This window comes from Ranitomeya imitator, chromosome 4 (genome assembly GCF_032444005.1).
Source record: "Ranitomeya imitator isolate aRanImi1 chromosome 4, aRanImi1.pri, whole genome shotgun sequence".
In the NCBI taxonomy this organism is placed as follows: Eukaryota; Metazoa; Chordata; class Amphibia; order Anura; family Dendrobatidae; genus Ranitomeya; species Ranitomeya imitator.
Genome location: NC_091285.1, coordinates 437,304,194 through 437,323,238, shown reverse-complemented (window position 1 = coordinate 437,323,238; position 19,045 = coordinate 437,304,194). Strand labels below are relative to the sequence as shown.

At 40.5% G+C, this 19,045-nt stretch overlaps 1 protein-coding gene across 2 annotated transcripts in view; it reads right to left on the bottom strand.

The window, feature by feature from the left end:
• The window catches only part of VPS13C (vacuolar protein sorting 13 homolog C), a 478,755-nt gene that overhangs the window by 63,413 nt on the left and 396,297 nt on the right, over positions 1 to 19,045 (bottom strand). For both annotated transcript variants that reach the window (XM_069765602.1, XM_069765601.1), the window contains 4 exons: positions 15,567 to 15,636; positions 15,328 to 15,439; positions 11,871 to 11,984; positions 10,813 to 10,952 (listed from right to left, as the gene is read on the bottom strand). In XM_069765602.1, coding sequence (XP_069621703.1) covers positions 10,813 to 10,952; positions 11,871 to 11,984; positions 15,328 to 15,439; positions 15,567 to 15,636 — 436 coding nt within the window. The remainder of the gene's footprint in view (positions 1 to 10,812; positions 10,953 to 11,870; positions 11,985 to 15,327; positions 15,440 to 15,566; positions 15,637 to 19,045) is intronic.

Sequence of the window (19,045 nt, the reverse complement as noted above, 5' to 3'; positions counted from 1 at the left end):
TTAGTGGTAACATTTCTTCGATATTACTTGCGATTATTTATGAAAAAAACGGAAATATGGCGAAAATTTTAAAAATTTTGCAATTTTCAAACTTTGTATTTTTATGTCCTTAAATCAGAGAGAGATGTCACGAAAAATAGTTAATAAATAACATTTCCCACATGTCTACTTTACATCAGCACAATTTTGGAAACAATTTTTTTTTGTTAGGGAGTTAGAAGGGTTAAAAGTTGACCAGCAATTTCTCATTTTTACAACACCATTTTTTTTTTTAGGGACCACATCACATTTGAAGTAATTTTGAGGGGTCTATATGATAGAAAATAACCAAGTGTGACACCATTCTAAAAACTGCACCCCTCAAGGTGCTCAAAACCACATTCAAGAAGTTTATTAACCCTTTACGTGCTTCACAGGAACTGAAACAATGTGGAAGGAAAAAATGAACATTTAACTTTTTTTTGCAAACATTTTAATTCAGAACCATTTTTTTTTATTTTCACATGTGTAAAAACAGAAATGTAACCATAAATTTTGTTATGCAATTTCTCCTGAATACGCCAATACCCCATATGTGGGGGTAAACCACTGTTTGGGCGCACCGCAGAGCTTGGAAGAGAAGGAGTGCCGTTTTACTTTTTCAATGTAGAATTGGCTGAAATTGAGATCGGACGCCATGTCGCATTTGGAGAGCCCCTGATGTGCCTAAACAGTGGAAACCCCACACACGTGACCCCATTTTGTAAACTAGACCCCTTAAGGAACTTATTTAGATGTGTGGTGAGAACTTTAAACCCCCAGGTGCTTCACAGAAGTTTGTAACGTAGAGCCGTGAAAATAAAAAAATCGCATTTTTTCTACAAAAATGATCTTTTTGCCCCCAAATTTTTATTTTCACAAGGGTAACAGGAGAAATTAGACCACAAAAGTTGTTGTGCAATTTCTCCTGAGTACGTCAATACCCCATATGTGGGGGTAAACCACTGTTTGGGCGCACCGCAGAGCTGGGAAGAGAAGGAGTGCCGTTTTACTTTTTCAATGTAGAATTGGCTGGAATTGAGATCGGACGCCATGTCGCGTTTGGAGAGCCCCTGATGTGCCTAAACAGTAGAAACCCTCCACAAGTGACCCCATTTTGGAAACTAGACCCCCCAAGGAACTTATCTAGATGTGTGGTGAGAACTTTGAATGCCCAAGTGCTTCACAGAAGTTTAGAATGCAGTCGTGAAAATAAAAAATATTTTTTTTTCCACAAAAAAGATATTGTAGCCACCAAGTTTTTATTTTCACAAGGGTAACAGAATAAATTGGACCACTACAGTTGTTGTCCTATTTATCCCGAGTACGCTGATGCCCCATATGTGGGGGGTAAACCACTGTTTGGGCGCACGGCAGAGCTCGGAAAGGAAGGAGCGCCGTTTTGGAATGCAGACTTAGATAGAATGGTCTGTGGGCGTTATGTTGCGTTTGCAGAGCCCCTGATGTACCTAAACAGTAGTAACCCCCCACCAGTGACCCCATTTTGGAAACTAGACCCCCCAAGGAACTTATCTAGATGTGTGGTGAGAACTTTGAATGCCCAAGTGCTTCACAGAAGTTTATAATGCAGAGTCGTGAAAATAAAAAATATTTTTTTTCCACTAAAAAGATTTTGTAGCCCCCAAGTTTTTATTTTTACAAGGGTAACAAGAGAAATTGGACCCCAAAAGTTGTTGTCCAATTTATCCCGAGTACGTTGATGCCCCATATGTGGGGGTAACCCACTGTTTGGGCACACGGCAGAGCTCAGAAGGGAGGGAGCACCATTTGACTTTTTGAGCGCAAAATTGGCTGTCGTGTTTGGAAGCCCCCCTGATGTACCTAAACAGCGGAAACCCCCCAATTCTAACTCCAAACCTAACCCCAACACACCCCTAACCCTAATCCCAACCCGGTCCATAATCCTAATCAAAACCCTAACGATAATCACAACCCTTACTGTTATGACCTGGTGGTCAGGACAATAATGGACCTGGTGGTTAAGAGCACACGGAATGACCTGATAGTTACTAATAATATAGGACGAGCTCTGAGACGTGGGAACTCTGCTGACCGCAATCCCTAATCCTATCACACACACTAGAAATAGCCGTGGATTGCTCCTAACGCTCCCTATGCAACTCGACACAGCCTAAGGAACTAGCTAGCCCTAAAGATAGAAAAATAAAGCCTACCTTGCCTCAGAGAAATTCCCCAAAGGAAAAGGCAGCCCCCCACATATAATGACTGAGTAAAGATGAAAATTACAAACACAGAGATGAAATAGATTTAGCAAAGTGAGGCCCGACTTACTGAACAGACAGAGGATAGGAAAGGTAACTTTGCGGTCAGCACAAAAAACTACAAAAAGACCACGCAAAGGGCGCAAAAAGACCCTCTGCACCAACTCACGGTGCGGAGGCGCTCCCTCTGCATCCCAGAGCTTCCAGCAAGCAAGACAACAATCAAAATAGCAAGCTGGACAGAAAAATAGCAAACCAGAGAAAAACAAGCAGGAACTTAGCTTCTGCTGGGAAGACAGGTCACAAGAACGATCCAGGAGTGAACTAGACCAATACTGGAACATTGACAGGTGGCATGGAGCAATGATCTAGGTGGAGTTAAATAGAGCAGCCAGCTAACGAATTAACCTCGTCACCTGTGGAAGGAACCTCAGAAGCCGCAGCCCCACTCACCACCACCAGAGGAAGCCCATGGACAGAACCAGCCGAAGTACCATTCATGACCACAGGAGGGAGCTTGACAACAGAATTCACAACACCTTACCCCAAAACAACCCTAATGTCAACCCTAACCATAACCCTAATCAAAACCCTAAATCCAACACACCCCTAATCCTAATCTCAACCCTAACCCTAATCCTAATACACCCTAATCCCAACCCTAACCTTAACCCTAATCCCAAACCTATCCCTAATCCCAAGCGTAACCCTAATGCCAACCCTAATCCAAACCCTAACCCTAACTTTAGCCCCAACCCTAACCCTAAGGCTACTTTCACACTTGCATCGTCTGGCATCCTTCGCAATCCGTCGTTTTGGACAAAAAACAGATCCTGCAAATGTGCCCGCAGGATGCGTCTTTTGCCCATAGACTTGTATTGCCGACGGATCGCGACGTGCACTGGATCAGTTGTGTTTTGGCAGACCGTCGGCACAAAAAATCGTTCAATGTAACGTTTTTTTGTACGTCGCATGCGTGGCCGTAACTCCGCCACCTCCTCCCCAGGACATAGATTGGGCAGCGGATGCGTTGAAAAACTGCATCCGCTGCCCACGTTGTGCACAATTTTCACAACGTGCGTCGGTATGTCGGGTCGACGCATTGCGACGGCCCCGTACCGACGCAAGTGTGAAAGAAGCCTAACTCTATATTTAGCCCCAACCCTAACCATAAATTTAGCCCTAACCCTAAATTTAGCCCTAACCCTATCCTAACCGTAATTTTAGCCCCAACTTCTCCTGCCGGCCGGCAGATGGCGGGAGCACTGCGCATGCGCCCGCCATTTTGTTTCCCAAAGAAGACGCCGGCGGGCAGGAGAGGACGCAAGAGGACCCAGGGACACCGGTAAGTATAATAGGGTCCCCGAATCCCCCTATTTCTCTGTCCTCTGATGTGCGATCACATCAGAGGACAGAGAATTACACACCACTTTTTTTTTTTTTTGCGATCGCCGGTAAACAGTTAATTACCAGCGATCGCAAAACAGGGGTCGGTATAACCGACCCCGATCATGTTCTTTGGGGTCTCGGCTACCCCCGGCAGCCGAGACCCCAAAGATCCTCCCGATGCCGGCCGGTGGGCGCACTGCGCCCGCCATTTTTTTGCCAGAAAAAGCTGGCGGCGCCCATCGGGAGCCACGAGGAGCAGCGGGGGAGACAGGTGAGTATTGGGGGGCTATCTGGGACCCCATTTCTCTGTCCTCTGATGTGCGATCACATCGGAGGACAGAGAAATTAAAAGGGAAATCGCGTTTTTTTTTTGCGATCGCCGGTAAACGGTTAATTACCGGCGATCGCAAAAGCGGGGTCGGTAAAAAAAACCCCGAATCATGTTCTCTGGGGTCTCGGCTACCCTCAGCAGCCGAGACCCCGGAGAAAATCGGACTCTGGGGGGCGCTATTTACTTTTTCCACAGCGCCATTAATTAACGGCGCTGTGGTTTAAGTACCCTTAACTGCCGCTGTTAAAAGGCGTAACGGCGGTGGCTAAGGGGTTACTACTCTCCTGCGCTATTGGTAACATCATCTATGTGTACATATTTTTGTTCTTATTATGTATAGTGTCATGGTCTTCCCCATTCCCTCTTGTATCTCAGCAAACAGGTTTCAGAATGATTTGAAATGATGGTCAATTCACTAACTTTAAGGAGGGACTTGGTTAGTCTTGGGACTGTTACTCAGCACGACGACATTCTAAGTAAAACTTCATATGCTTCACACTACTTTATCAGAGATGATGGGTTAAAATTTTAACTTTAACTGTTAAGGGTCTCAATTCAAACATTAAGACGTGAAGTCCTCAACGAACTACGCACACACCGTACATAGTTTTTCTACAGGAAACTCACTTAAACCGGTACGGGAACTGCAATTTTGCTAAACATTTATACCCAACGATATATTTAGCATCCCATCCTAGGAAAAAAGCAGGAGTAGTGTTTATGATCTATGGGACATGTTCAAATTTTATCAGCAATTACTGACCCCAAGGTTAGATATATTATACTTCATGGGACATACAAAGATGTCCAAATTATACTATGTATAATGTTCTCAAAATTCTCATGCTTTTCTCCATCTGTTTGGATAATTGCAGAAACTTTACTGTTATGGATAAGACTATAATTTTGAGAAAACAATATGCAAGACCTTTGGTGTATTAATCACCCTACAGAAAAAAAAACTTTCCTTTTTTCTCTCCCCCACATGGAACACACAAGAGGATTGATTATTTCTTTGGAAATTTTCAAAAAAAAAAAGAAGTTGATATGGGTGTGAATTAATGGTCGGACCATGCACCTGTGACACTTGCCCTTAATCAAACATCAACTCAGACAAAAACAGGTCATTGGAGGATTAATGAAACCCTCCTCAAAAAGGTAATTTATAAAGACGAGCTGGAAAAAGGAATAGCTGACTACTGTGAGATTAACAGGGACTCCATTCCTAAATTTTCCACTTCGACTGCAGCTAACGGTTCTATACATAAAGCATACGCCTTGACCCATTCATGGAGTGATGGTGAAGAATAGGGAATGTAAATGATCCCTATTTGCAGATTATGTTTTATTGTCATTGTAAATGATCCCTATTTGCAGATTATGTTTTATTGTCATTGTCACAATTAGTTATTACCCTCCCCAATTTACATACGCTACTGGGTCATTTGAGCAACTATCAGGCTACAAAGTTAATAACAGCAAAACCGAGGCCCTTCCTCTCAATATCCGAACTAGCTCGTTAGGCCCATTAAAAGAAAATTACAGCTATAGGTGGAAAGATGCCTCTTCAACATACCTGAGGATATGATTTACAACCAGATACAAACCCATATACCAACATAATTATCCTCATCTATTCACTGAATTTAAACGGTTATTTGTTATGTGAATGGCCTTTCGAAATTGTGGTTCAGAAGAATCTCAGCGGTAAAAATGACCCTACTCCAGAAGGTTCTCTACTTGTTTGAACCCCCCCTCTCCGTGAGTGTCCCTTATAGGGTGTTATGCAATGCTCAATCGATTATCCTTCAATTCATTTGGGGCCACAAAAGGCACAGGATTAAAAATCAAATTGTACTTGCGAGTAAATTAAGGGATGGACTGGGGGTTCCTGATGTTGTTAAGTACTATTGGGGAATCCACTTAGGTCATGTCCAGCATGGTCTAACCTCAGAACATTTTCTAGGTGAATGGAGGTCGAGAAGCTTTAGTTAGCTCCAATACATCCTAACTCTTAGCTCTGGGGGACCTCTTGTAATAAACTAGATTTTCTTATGCTGGGCCCAATAGTCTTTACCAAGACAGCATGGGACTTATGTTATAAAAAATTCTCACTTATTTCCGAACACTCTCCTCTGAGTCTGACCTCATTCTTGTTTAATCCTGGGTTGCCTGATAGTCTGATTAATAACCAGACTAAACCATGGTTTATGCTTCGTGGATATAGTGGATAAACATTCCAGTATTCTATTACCTTTAACTAGCTTATGCGCTCATTATAATCTACCTTCCAATCTCTATCGATATTTGCAAATCAGACACTTTATGCATTCCCTTTTTTCAACTCTCAGGGTATCTCTGTTTCAACCAATGGTCTGATTTTTGCACCTCCAGATGACCACTAGAAGTTTTCTTACATGAATAGGTGGGAACAATTTTTAGAGGAATATCTTTCTCCCTGTGCCTGGCAACAGATATTGAGAAATGCAGCCAAGACATCTACATGTTCTACTTTCAGGGAAAACCAATATAAGGTACGTATATTTTAGAGTCATACTCCCTCTCACACAAATTTAATCCCACCATACCTAGCTGCTGTTGGAGGTGTGGAACATCAGATCAATCCCATATGTTCTGAAGATTCCCAATTCTACAAGGGTTCTCGAAAATATCAAGTCCCTTATTTTTATTATTTTATTTTATTTATTTTTAAAGACACTGGCCTGTTGATTCCTTTAGATCCAAAATTTCATCTACTTAATATCCCACTTTTTCAACTGGGCAGTAAAATTAAGCAACTTCTACTGCACATGGCGACAGCTGCTGTTTATCTGATAGCCTGTAAGTGGAAGAAGTCTACTCAATCACCTCCAATTAATGAACTTCAACTACGAATACAAGATGTTAGAGGTATGGAATACCTTACGGCTTTGCTAAATAACACAATGGAACGTTATGGGGTGGTGTGGATGTTAAGGGGTGGTGTGGACTTTATGGGACACACATTGGGTTCAAGGAGACCTTTAAAGATTGTAGTTACCCACCCATCCTCATTTGTCAATGCCCTGTGATGTCTTTTAACCTGTGTATATGCAATGTTTTAAAACAAAGACTTGAAGTCTAGTTTGCATTTCTTTTGGATGATAATTATATTGGTTGATAGAAGTGCTATATATTGTTACTGTTTTATTCTAAATGTTGTATATATACAGGGGTTGGACAAAATAATGGAAACACCTAACGTTTTGGCATCATAATCTTCGAACATGTGATAAACATGCAAACCGTGACATATGGTAATGTTTTGTAGTTGATTATTTGTTTTATGTGATATGTGTATGTAAATTAACTGTTTGTTTTGCATAATTGTAAGAACTGTGATGAGAACCTGATACCAACGGCAGACCTTTCGGATTTTCAAAGAGACCAAATTGTTGGTGCTCGTGTGGCAGGCGCTAGTGTAACAAAGTGCCCGAATGCTTGGCGTGTCAAGAGGTACTGTCTCCAAAGTAATGACTGTGTTTGAAAGAGAAGGAAAAACGTCCGCAGCAAAGGACAGGTCCGGCCGAAAGTACAAGTTGACTGAGAGAGATCATCGGACTCTAAAGTGAATTGTGAGAGAGGATCGCAAGACCACGGCTCTGAAAATCACTGCTGAGCTCAATGAACACCTACAGAACCCAGTTTTCACGAAAACTGTTCGTCGGGAGCTGCACATATCTGGATTCCACGGAAGAGCTGCAATTAGAAAACCGCTGCTCTCAATGACAAATGTTTCCAAGCGTTTAGAGTGGTGTAGAAACCTCCAGAATTGGTCCCTCGAGCAGTCGAAACATGTGATATTCTCAGACAAATCATCGTTTACCCTATTTACGACCTCCGGCCGAGTGTACGTTTGGAGACAGCCGAAAAAAGCATTCCATCCAGACTGCCTTCTCCCAACTGTAAAACATGGTGAAGGTTCTGTGATGATCTGGGGTGCTATTTCGTGGAGATCCACCGGGCCAATGATATCCCTTCATGGAAGAATTAACAGCCAAGATTATTTAGGCATTTTGGGCGACCAAGTGCATCCAATGGTTCAAGCACTGTTCCCGGAGGGGAACGCCATCTTTCAGGATGATAATGCACCAATTCATACAGCTAGAATCGTTAAAGCATGGCACGAGGAACATTTTAATGAAGTTGAGCATCTCATCTGGCCCCCACAATCCCCAGGCCTCAACATTATTGAGCATTTATGGTCGATTTTAGAGATTCAAGTTAGACGTCGATTTCCGCCGCCATCGTCACTCAGAGAACTGGAGGGTGTTTTAACTGAAGGACGGGCTAAAATTCCTATGGAAACAATTCACACCTTGTATGAATCCATACCTCAGGCTATAATTGCCGCAAAAGGTGGACCTACACCAGATTAAACTAACTTATGTTGATGTCTCCAGGTGTTTCCATTATTTTGTCCAACTCCTAATACATACACTTAATTTTTTAAATTGCTTTTCTCCATGTATACCACTTGCTATCATATGAAAATATGGAAAAGTGAATATAGTCACTTTAAGAGCACGTAAAAAACACATGAATCTCCAGCTGTTTATAGTGTAGTACTATGATATTAGTGTAGTAATTATAGCGGTGCTTGCGCACACATTTAAATGAAAATAATCAGGCTTTATATGGGACTTCTATAAGACTCTAGTATATTCTTCCCCTGAAAAACTATTGATCTTAACATGGATGAGAAAGTCAAACATAAAAAAAAAATCATTTTGGAATTTCTGTGATTTAAAAAAAAAAAAAAAAAAGTCAAGATTATTGCAAAGGCTAAAAAACCCATCAGAATAAGGGAACTGAGAAGAATATCTATAAAAATTATTGAGAAATGAAAAAAACTAAATTATATCAAAGTTTTGCAGCATTGACCCTGCTTTGTCCTCAGGAGTAATAAGTGTTTAATTGAATAGCTGGAGCGCCACCTAGTGCCGTAAGTCTATTTAACAGTTGCTCAATATGTTTACTATTCCTGATGAAGCCGTGTATAATGCTGCACAACACTTAGGTATCTCAGTTCGGCTTCATTGCTCTTTTTGTGATGATTTATGGTTGTTGTGCAGAGTTCTCGTACTTTCATGGCATCAGAGTTCTCAACATTACACATCGTTAAAAAAAAATCAAACAGACGTATTTAGCCCTTCTGTTCTACTAACGTCTATTCTTTGTCAAGACATGGGGTACAATACCTTTATTACAGAAAATAGAACAGTTTATAAAGGCACAGGTTTTTGTATATTTATGTGCTTTCACATATACAGATCACCTGTACTTCTGTGTTATTTTTTTACCTCTCACATGTATAATACTAGGTCTGCAGCAGAGGCGAACTCAGACAGAAGAGGGCCCCTGTGCAAGAAGAGTATAAGGGTCTTTTACTATTTACTAGCTCATCATAATGCACCCCTTTCTGTTAATAGCTCATCATAATGCACCCCTTTTTGTTAATAGCTCATCATAATGCATCTTTTTGTTAATAGCTCATCATAGTGCACCTCTTTTTGGTAATAGCTCATCATAATGCACCTCTTTTTGGTAATAGCTCATCATAGTGCACCTCTTTTTGTTAATAGCTCATCATAATGCACCTCTTTTTGGTAATAGCTCATCATAGTGCACCTCTTTTTGTTAATAGCTCATCATAATGCACCCCTTTTTGTTAATAGTTCATCACAATGCACCTCTTTTTGGTAATAGCTCATCATAATGCACCTCTTTTTGTTAATAGTTCATCACAATGCACCTCTTTTTGGTAATAGCTCATCATAATGCACCTCTTTTTGGTAATAGCTCATCATAATGCACCTCTTTTTGGTAATGGCTCATCATAATGCACCTCTTTTTGTTAATAGCTCATCATAATGCACCTCTTTTTGTTAATAGCTCATCATAATGCACCCCTTTTTGTTAATAGTTCATCACAATGCACCTCTTTTTGGTAATAGCTCATCATAATGCACCTCTTTTTGTTAATAGTTCATCACAATGCACCTCTTTTTGGTAATAGCTCATCATAATGCACCTCTTTTTGGTAATAGCTCATCATAATGCACCTCTTTTTGGTAATGGCTCATCATAATGCACCTCTTTTTGTTAATAGCTCATCATAATGCACCTCTTTTTGTTAATAGCTCATCATAATGCACCTCTTTTTGGTAATAGCTCATCATAATGCACCTCTTTTTGGTAATAGCTCATCATAATGCACCTCTTTTTGGTAATAGCTCATCATAATGCACCTCTTCTTGTTTATGATGCACCCCTTTTTGTGTCTTTGCTGTGGAATTAGAAGTGGGCCGCAATACCCTTTGCTCCTCTGTGTGGCAGTACAAGTTGCACCAATAATGCTGTCGAGCAACCAGATTTCAAACATTTTCAAGAATAAGAGGACAAAAAACAATATATTGTTTCTTTTTCTTGTATGTGATAATGCACTCCCACCAGTGCCCTTACCAATTACAGATTCAAAGTAATAAGGGGTAAGCTATCGACATTAATGCAAGATAAGTGTGGATTAGTTGCACATGGCAATCATCAGATTTAAGCACCAATTCTTCCAGCAGCATATCTTGGTTTTAGAGTTTTGCTGAATTCATTACCGTATTTTACTTCCAAAAGAAGCAAATAGTGAACCTTTATTACTCAGTCTTAATACAGGGCAAAAATAAGCTTGGGCAAAACTGGCCTTTGTCCCACTCAATTAGATGCTTACTATTTCAACCAATGATTGTATGTGCCCCTCCCATCAGATTATAATTAAAAAAATAAAAGGAAATTTACTTGAAAACGAGATCATCCACATCAGTAAGTGTAGCTCCAATGCTCTTTAAAAGGAGGTTGATAGAACTGATGGCAACAATTTCATTATCCTCTTTGTTTGACTGTTCCCCTCCGGATCCCAAAGACAGGCTCAAATGTAACTACAAACAAAAGCAAGAGTTGTATATAGCAAATAAATCATTAGAAGCGTAATAAGCAGTCATGCGCATATAAATGAGGAAGAACATCACTTATGCCCATTATATAACCTGCATTGTGCATTTGTAAACCGTTTTTCATCTCCAGTTTTCATTTCTTCGAGTTAGTAAAAAGAGACCAGCTGCTATGATGTCTCAGATACACAGTACAAAGAAACAGAGAGAGAGAGTCCTGATCTTTTTCTGTAGAAGATGTTCAGAAGTAGCAACACCATGGAAGACATTATCCATCAGTACTGAGCTGTGTGGCTGTGATTACAGCACTAGGGTGAAATACATTTTCGGAAAACTGCAGCACAAACTGCCGGTGTCTCCAAGGTTTCTCATTGTATTGAGTACTTTCTCTGTAGAGAATAAGGAGTTGTGTGACACCTCACTGTGCCAGCAGTCCATATTGACAGATTTCAGCTGGTTTTTTTTCAGAAAGGATGGAGAGTTCAGGAGGCAAAGGGGTGAGGAAGAGGTAGCTGAGTCAAGAAAGAAGCATATTTCTCTGATAAGGCACATTGCAAAGTTTATTATATTCACTTGTACTGATTTATGCAGCTTATTGAATACACAATTACAAGCAAGTTAAAAATACATCATTAAAAGTATCATCTTCCATTCAGTTGCCACAGAGAAAAGCAATCAGCTTTGATCTGAAACCCTGATTTTTTAATAAATCATTGCACAATTAGGCAGTATTGGGTGAAAACCTCTGTGGAATCTAATCAGAAACCATTTGGTCGTCACCCATTTTTCTAAGTAACTGCTGATAACAAGAAATACTCGAAAATAAGAGAAAAAGAAAAGCTTTATTTTGAAAGAAAATTTTTGCATCAACAACCTTGAAAGAAATGCTAATATTCACAGGCCTACCTTCACAGGAGATATGTGGAAGTGTTCAAAGAAGCTTGGAGTGCTAATATCGGTCATGGAAGATTCCATCAGCTCTGTGTTTAAGGCATCTACATCTTTCTGAATGAGCTTTGTCTGCATTTTAACAAGAGAAAACGCATAAAGACTTATGATCATTACATATTAAGCAATTTCCATGTATCAAGGTAAATCACTAATAATTACACATATATACAGTTAAATCTAAAATTATATTAGAAATAGATTATATTTAAAAAAAAAAGCATGGCTTAGTGCTGTAGCCTCCTCTTTGGAAAGCAAAGGCTGAAATTCAGAGCTAAAATCCACAACATAAATTGACGTACAGTGTAAATTGAGTATTATCCCTCCACAAAGTAGATGAGAAATGCAAAATCTGATCTATAATCCTGGTAATATATAGCAAATGTCCCTAAATAAAGATCTGCTGCATACCTGACAGCAGAAGCAAGCAGGAGTTTAAGACATGTCTGGTAGTATCATGGCGCTCCCTGCTCGGTTTACTAGGGCCTCCCTTCCTGCATATAGTGACTCCAGGGAGCCAGAATCTCTATGCAACAAATAAAGGCAGACCAATGTATACCTGCCTGGTAGATGGTAAAAGACACGCTTACCATACCCTGGGAGCTTGAGGCCCTACGAATGCAGAATGGAAATACTAACAGCTTTCTGAAAGAAGTTATAGCTACACTCAATGAAAAGGTAAAAAAAAAAGTTATGGTTTTCAATCATATTGCAAAATTAAAAAGCATCCAACAAAGCAAAACCGTTTTAAATGCAGTAAAAATAAATGATATTGTGATTACTTACACCAGAGGTCCCAAACACATGGCACCTGGGCCGCATGTGGCACCTGGGGCTGCTTCATGTTGCCCGCAGGATCCAGACCTCCCCGTGATGATGTGGCCTGGTCCAGGGGGCCGCTGATGTTTGCGCTACTTTTCAGTTGAATGTGTGTAAGTGAGCACACATTCAGCTGAGATGTACTGCGGCACAGAGACTAGCTATCTGCGCTTCAATACCAGTCACCGGCCAATTAAAGACTGGCAACTGATGTCAGCATTTCGGCACGGGCAGCGTATGAGGACGGTATGAGGCTGAGCAACCACTCTGGTGCAACCTGCTTCCTGGTTGCTCAGCCTCATACCGTCCTTCAGGAGTCTCTGTACTCTGATGCCCTGACCACCATCTGGCTGCTGGAGCACGGTCCTCTATTGCCATATTATAGGTGATACTTGCTTATTACTTGGAGAGCTTTCTCCTTCCTTTTTCTGGGACATCTGCTTGGCCCTACTACTTTTTGTCACCTGCAATTATTTATATTGGGGGCTTTAGGACCCGTATGAGTTACGGAATGCGTCGAGCCCATACTATACTCACTACTGAGTGAATTGTCTGTTATATTTTGGGCATGGTTCCATCATTCATCAATATTTCTCTGAGCACCATGCGGCGTATTTGCCGATAACTATCAGTATTGTGTTAATATTATGGGTTATTGATATATTTCATGTGTTTGTTCCATTACTATATGGGAGTTTTCCATGATGTTTGATAGTTTTGGGAGCATGTTCACTGAGGGAGCATTTTTTGCATGGTTTTAATTGTTTTTATTCATGTTACCAATAAAGCTTGTGTGTTTTTCATTGAAATTTTGGTGGTGTGCATACATTATAGTGGATCCTTTTTCTGTGTTTTCTACTAGTCTGCTCATTAGCCACTAAGCTTGCACCCCCACATTCTATTTATCATACCATTGTGGTGCACCAGCTATTCAAATTTGTTTAGTTGCTATCAGTGTGTCAACAGTGGGAGAAGAGGGTTGCATTGACAATCCAACACAATGGGCAGCACTTTGAACACATTTTATAAGTGGTCATAAACTTGTAAATAACTCATGAAAGATTAAAGATACATTAAAACCAAGCACACCATTGTTTTTCTTGTGAAATTCTCAATAAGTTTGATGTGTCACATGACCCCCTTCCCATTGGAAAAAATAAAGTTGGATCCAAAATGGCCAACTTCAAAATGGCTACCATGGTCACCACCAATCTTTAAAAGTTTTCCCACTCCCATATACTAATGTACCACAAACAGGAAGTTGATATCACCAACCATTCCTATTTTTATTTAGGTGTATCCATATAAATGGCCCACTGCATATCTACATATATAATCGCCAGTTGGGACTTCTGGCCGCTGTCCCCGAATCTGGCCGCTGTCCCCGAATTCCATACACGTCTCCGCATGTGTGGGAATAGCGGTGATGTTTATGTCAGTTGTGCAGGTGTAGCTCGTGGCCGCAAGCATGCGCAGTAACAGCCACAAATGCGCGCTCTAATACACAGATGTTAATTTCAGCGCACTCCCGATTCAATAGCATCAGGCCTATTTTTAATGTGTGTGTGTGTGATGAGCGACACTGGGACCAGGATGGGGTCAGTACTGCAAAACAGGGATCAGGATGAGTCAGTACTGCAAGGTGAGAACCAAGATGATGACATTACTATAAGATGTTGGTCACAATTACTATATGGTACGAATTGTAAAACAATATTACTATATGTGATTAATTGAGGGCCACAAAAAGAAAACTGTAAACATAAAAATCAAAATAAAGTATGAGAAAATATTTTGGCACTAAAAATACTGTTTTATGTATAAACTAAGGAATATAAACAAGTGCACATTTGTTATCACCGCATCCTTAAAGGGAACCTGTCACCCAGGGGCGGTCCCGCTGCTGGTCAGGTCGGATGGGCGTCTCCGGTCCGCTGCGGCGCCTCCCATCTTCATTACAATACGTCCTCTTCTGATCTTCAGCCACGGCTCCGGCGCAGGCGTAGTTTGCTCTGCCCTGTTGAGGGCAGACAAAGTACTGCAGTGCGCAGGCGCCGGGCCTCTGACCTTTCCGGCGCCTGCGCACTGCAGTACTATCCTCTGCCCTCAAGAGGGCAAAGTACGCCTGCGCTGGAGCCGTGGCTGAAGATCAGAAGAGGACATCTTGTAATGAAGAGAGGAGGCGCCGCAGCGGACCAGAGACGCCCATCCGACCTGACCAGCAGCGGGACCGCCCCTGGGTGAGTATAATATAACGTCTTTTTCTCCTTTTTCAGGTAACATCGGGGGCTTATCTACAGCATTACAGAATGCTGTAGATAAGCCCCTGATGCCGGTGGGCTTACCTCACCCGCGATTTTCGGGGTGACAGGTTCCCTTTAATGACCCATGCTATAAAACTGTACCTTAACCCATAAGTTGAATGCCATTTAAAAGAGTAAAATAAATATGTCAAAAATGTTAAAAAAAAGATCAAAAGGTATACAGAAAAAAAAATATGGTATCACTAAAAATGTAATCTCATCATGCAAAGAAGGTGGCTCTTCAAAATTTATTTTTTTTTATGTGCGGCCTGAGTTTGAGAACCCTGACTTACCCGTTGTTTCTCAACTTCTGGAAGGCTGGAAGGAGTGAACAACCCCATGATTGCTGCCAGAAAGCCTTGGTCAATCTTCAGAGCCATACACTGGATGAGGACCATGAAGTACCTTTACAGAAACATATCAACATGAACAAGAAAGCTGAAAATCGATTTGTAACAAAATATTTTGCACTGAAAAACAAGTTTCTGTTGTAAACCCACGTCACACTATTTTTCCCAGGTTATGTACTTACTTAAACTGCATGACTTTACTAAATTCATTAAATCTTGTTATGATGCTGACATCAATAAATGGCTTTGGTTCTGCCAAGACAAAAAAGAATTTGAAGAAATTGGATCCTTGAAGAACACATCCATAAATGACTGATTTTAATCCGTTCCCCGCATATTAATGGACAATACAATACACAAACAAAATGCAATGCTTATTTCAGCCTGAAAAAATAACAAAATCTAACAATTCTGATAGTAAAGGCCTCTATACATGTTAGACTATGTCTGTCGAACCCGCCAATATTGATGGAGTGGGCCATCAGTCTAATGTACAGTGGGCATGGAAAGTATTCAGACCCCTTTAAATTATTCACTCTGTTTCATTGCAGCCATTTGGTAAATTCAAAGTTAATTTTTTTCTCATTAATGAACATTCTGCACACCATCTTGACAAAAAAAAAAAACAGAAATGTAGAAATTTTTGCATATTTATTAACCCCTTCATGACCCAGCCTATTTTGACCTTAATGACCTGGCCATTTTTTGCAATTCTGACCACTGTCCCTTTATGAGGTAATAACTCAGGAACGCTTCAACGGATCCTAGTGGTTCTTCAACGGATCCTAGCGGTTCTGACACTGTTTTTTTCGTGACATATTGGGCTTCATGTTAGTGGTAAATTCAGGTCAATAATTTTTGCGTTTATTTGTAAAAAACATGAAAATTTGGCTAAAATTTGGAAAATCTCGCAATTTTCAAATTTTGAATTTTTAAGTTAATAAATAACATTTCCCACATGTCTACTTTACATCAGCACAATTTTGGAAACAAAATTTTTTTTTGCTAGGAAGTTAAGCGTTAAAATTTGACCAGCGATTTCTCATTTTTAAAACAAAATTTACAAAACCTTTTTTTTTAGGGACCACCTCACATTTGAAGTCAGTTTGAGGGGTCTATATGGCTGAAAATACCCAAAAGTGACAACATTCTAAAAACTGCACCCTCAAGGTACTCAAAACCACATTCAAGAAGTTTATTAACCCTTTAGGTGCTTCACAGCAGCAGAAGCAACATGGAAGGAAAAAATGAACATTTAACTTTTTAGTCACAAAAATGATCTCTTAGAAACAATTTTTTTATTTTCCCAAGAGTAAAAGGAGAAACTGGACCCCAAAAGTTATTGTACAATTTGTCCTGAGTACGCCGATACCCCATATGTGAAGGGAGGGGGGGACACCACTGATTGGGCGCACGACAGGGCTCGGAAGGTAAGGAGCGCCATTTGACTTTTTCAATGAAAAATTGGCTCCAATCTTTAGCGGACACCATGTCGCGTGTGGAGAGCCCCTGTGTGCCTAAATATTGGAGTTCCCCCACAAGTGACCCCATTTTGGAAACTAGACCCCCCAAGGAGCTTATCTAGATGCATAGTGAGCACTTTAAACCCTCAGGTGCTTCACAAATTGATCCGTAAAAATTAAAACTTACTTTTTTTTTTTTTCACAGAAAATTTCTTTTAGCCTCAGTTTTTTCATTTTAGGCTATGTGCACACGTTCAAATACACAACAAAATTCACCCTAGTGAATTGATGTCCACCAATAACCATAGAACCAATATCAAAGTGAACAAAAAAACGAAAATCACAAAGAGGAAAAAGTATAAAAAATAATTTTATTGAAAGAATAAAATATACAGAAAAGGAAAGGACAACTAATAATACTACACCATGTTACAAAATGTATATTAAATAAGGAGACCAGATCCATATAATACAAAAGATACTAGAAAAACATAATTGGCCCTCCAAAGTGCAAAAAAGACCCAATAGATGGCACTAATCATAAGCCATCCATCTCAATAAAGTGCATATGCATCAATGATAAAGAGTCTAACCTAGACAGAAAAAGTGCATAAATCTCTGGAAAAATACTAGTACCAGTGTGGAGATGATCTGTGACCCTCAAGGACTCCGACTCCAACGTACGTTTCGCCTAAGTGGCTTTTTCAAGCCCTTCCTAGACCTGGCCATCCAGCCAAACTGAGCAATCATGGGAGAACAGCCTTGGTGAGAGAGGTACAGAAGATCAAGTCAAGATCACTGTGGCTGAGCTCCAGAGATGCAGTAGGGAGATGGGAGAAAGTTCCACAAAATCAACTATCACTGCAGACCTCCACCAGTCAGGCCTTTATGGTAGAGTGGCCCGACGGAAGCCTCTCCTCAAGACTAGTGATGAGCGAATATACTCGTTACTCGAGATTTCCTAAGCACGCTCGGGTGTCCTCCGAGTATTTTTTAGTGCGCGGAGATTTCGTTTTCATCGCCTCAGCTGAATGATTTACAACTATTAGCCAGGCTAAGTACATGTGGGGGTTGCCAGGGAATCACCACATGTAATCACGCTGGCTAACAGATGTAAACATGAATGCAGCCAAGTACATAGATATTCTGGATGAAAACCTCTTCCAGAGTGCTCTTGACCTCAGACTTGGCCGAAGGTTCACCTTCCAACAAGACCATGACCCTGAGCACACAGAGAAAATAACAAAGGAATGGCTTTGGAACAACTCTGTGACCATTATTGACTAGCCCAGCCAGAGCCCTGACTTAAACACAATTGAGCATCTCTGGAGAGACCTGAAAATGGCTGTCCACCAATGTTCACCATCCAACCTGACGGAACTGGAGAGGATCTGCAAGGAAGAATGGCCCCAAATCCAGGTGTGAAACAATTGTTGCATCATTGCCAAGAAAACTCATGGCTGTACTAGCTAAAAAGGGTGCTTCTACTCAATACTGAGCAAAGGGTGTGAATACTTATGACCATGTGATATTTCAGTTTTGCTTTTTAAATAAATTTGCAAAAATGGCTACATTTCTGTTTTTTTCAGTCAAGATGGGGTGCAGAGTGTATACTAATGAGAAAAAAAAGAACTTTATTGAATTTACCAAATGGCTGCAATGAAACAGAGTGAAAAATGTAAAGGGATCTGAATACTTTCCGTTCCCGCTGTATATGGAGGCACCGGCCTACTGATGGTTGGTAGAAAGGTCGATAGTCTATGTCCAATTTTACACTACCAATCGTATTGTTCTCTCTGAGATTAGCGGCCAGTTGACGTGTCAGTCGGTGGCTTTCTCATAGAGCACAGGATCGTTCAGCCGAACAAACGCTCCAGTGTATGAGAGTCAGCAGACATGGTGGTCCGCCGAACCATCATTTGGCTGACAACCATCTAAGTGCATGGCCATCTTAAGACTTTTCATCATCCAAGCAGACAAGTGCACTACATATAATATTGATCTACAATATGCTTTTTGTATATTTTTGACCTATACAATAAATAATTAATAATAGTCACATACTTTTAGTTCGTTTTGTACGGTTTAAGATTATGGTAAACAGTTATGAACAAATTAATAAAATACAACAAAAATTTTTTTTTAAAAATTATGTCTTGGGCAAAGTTCACACATCTCGAATTACTTGCGGATTCCGC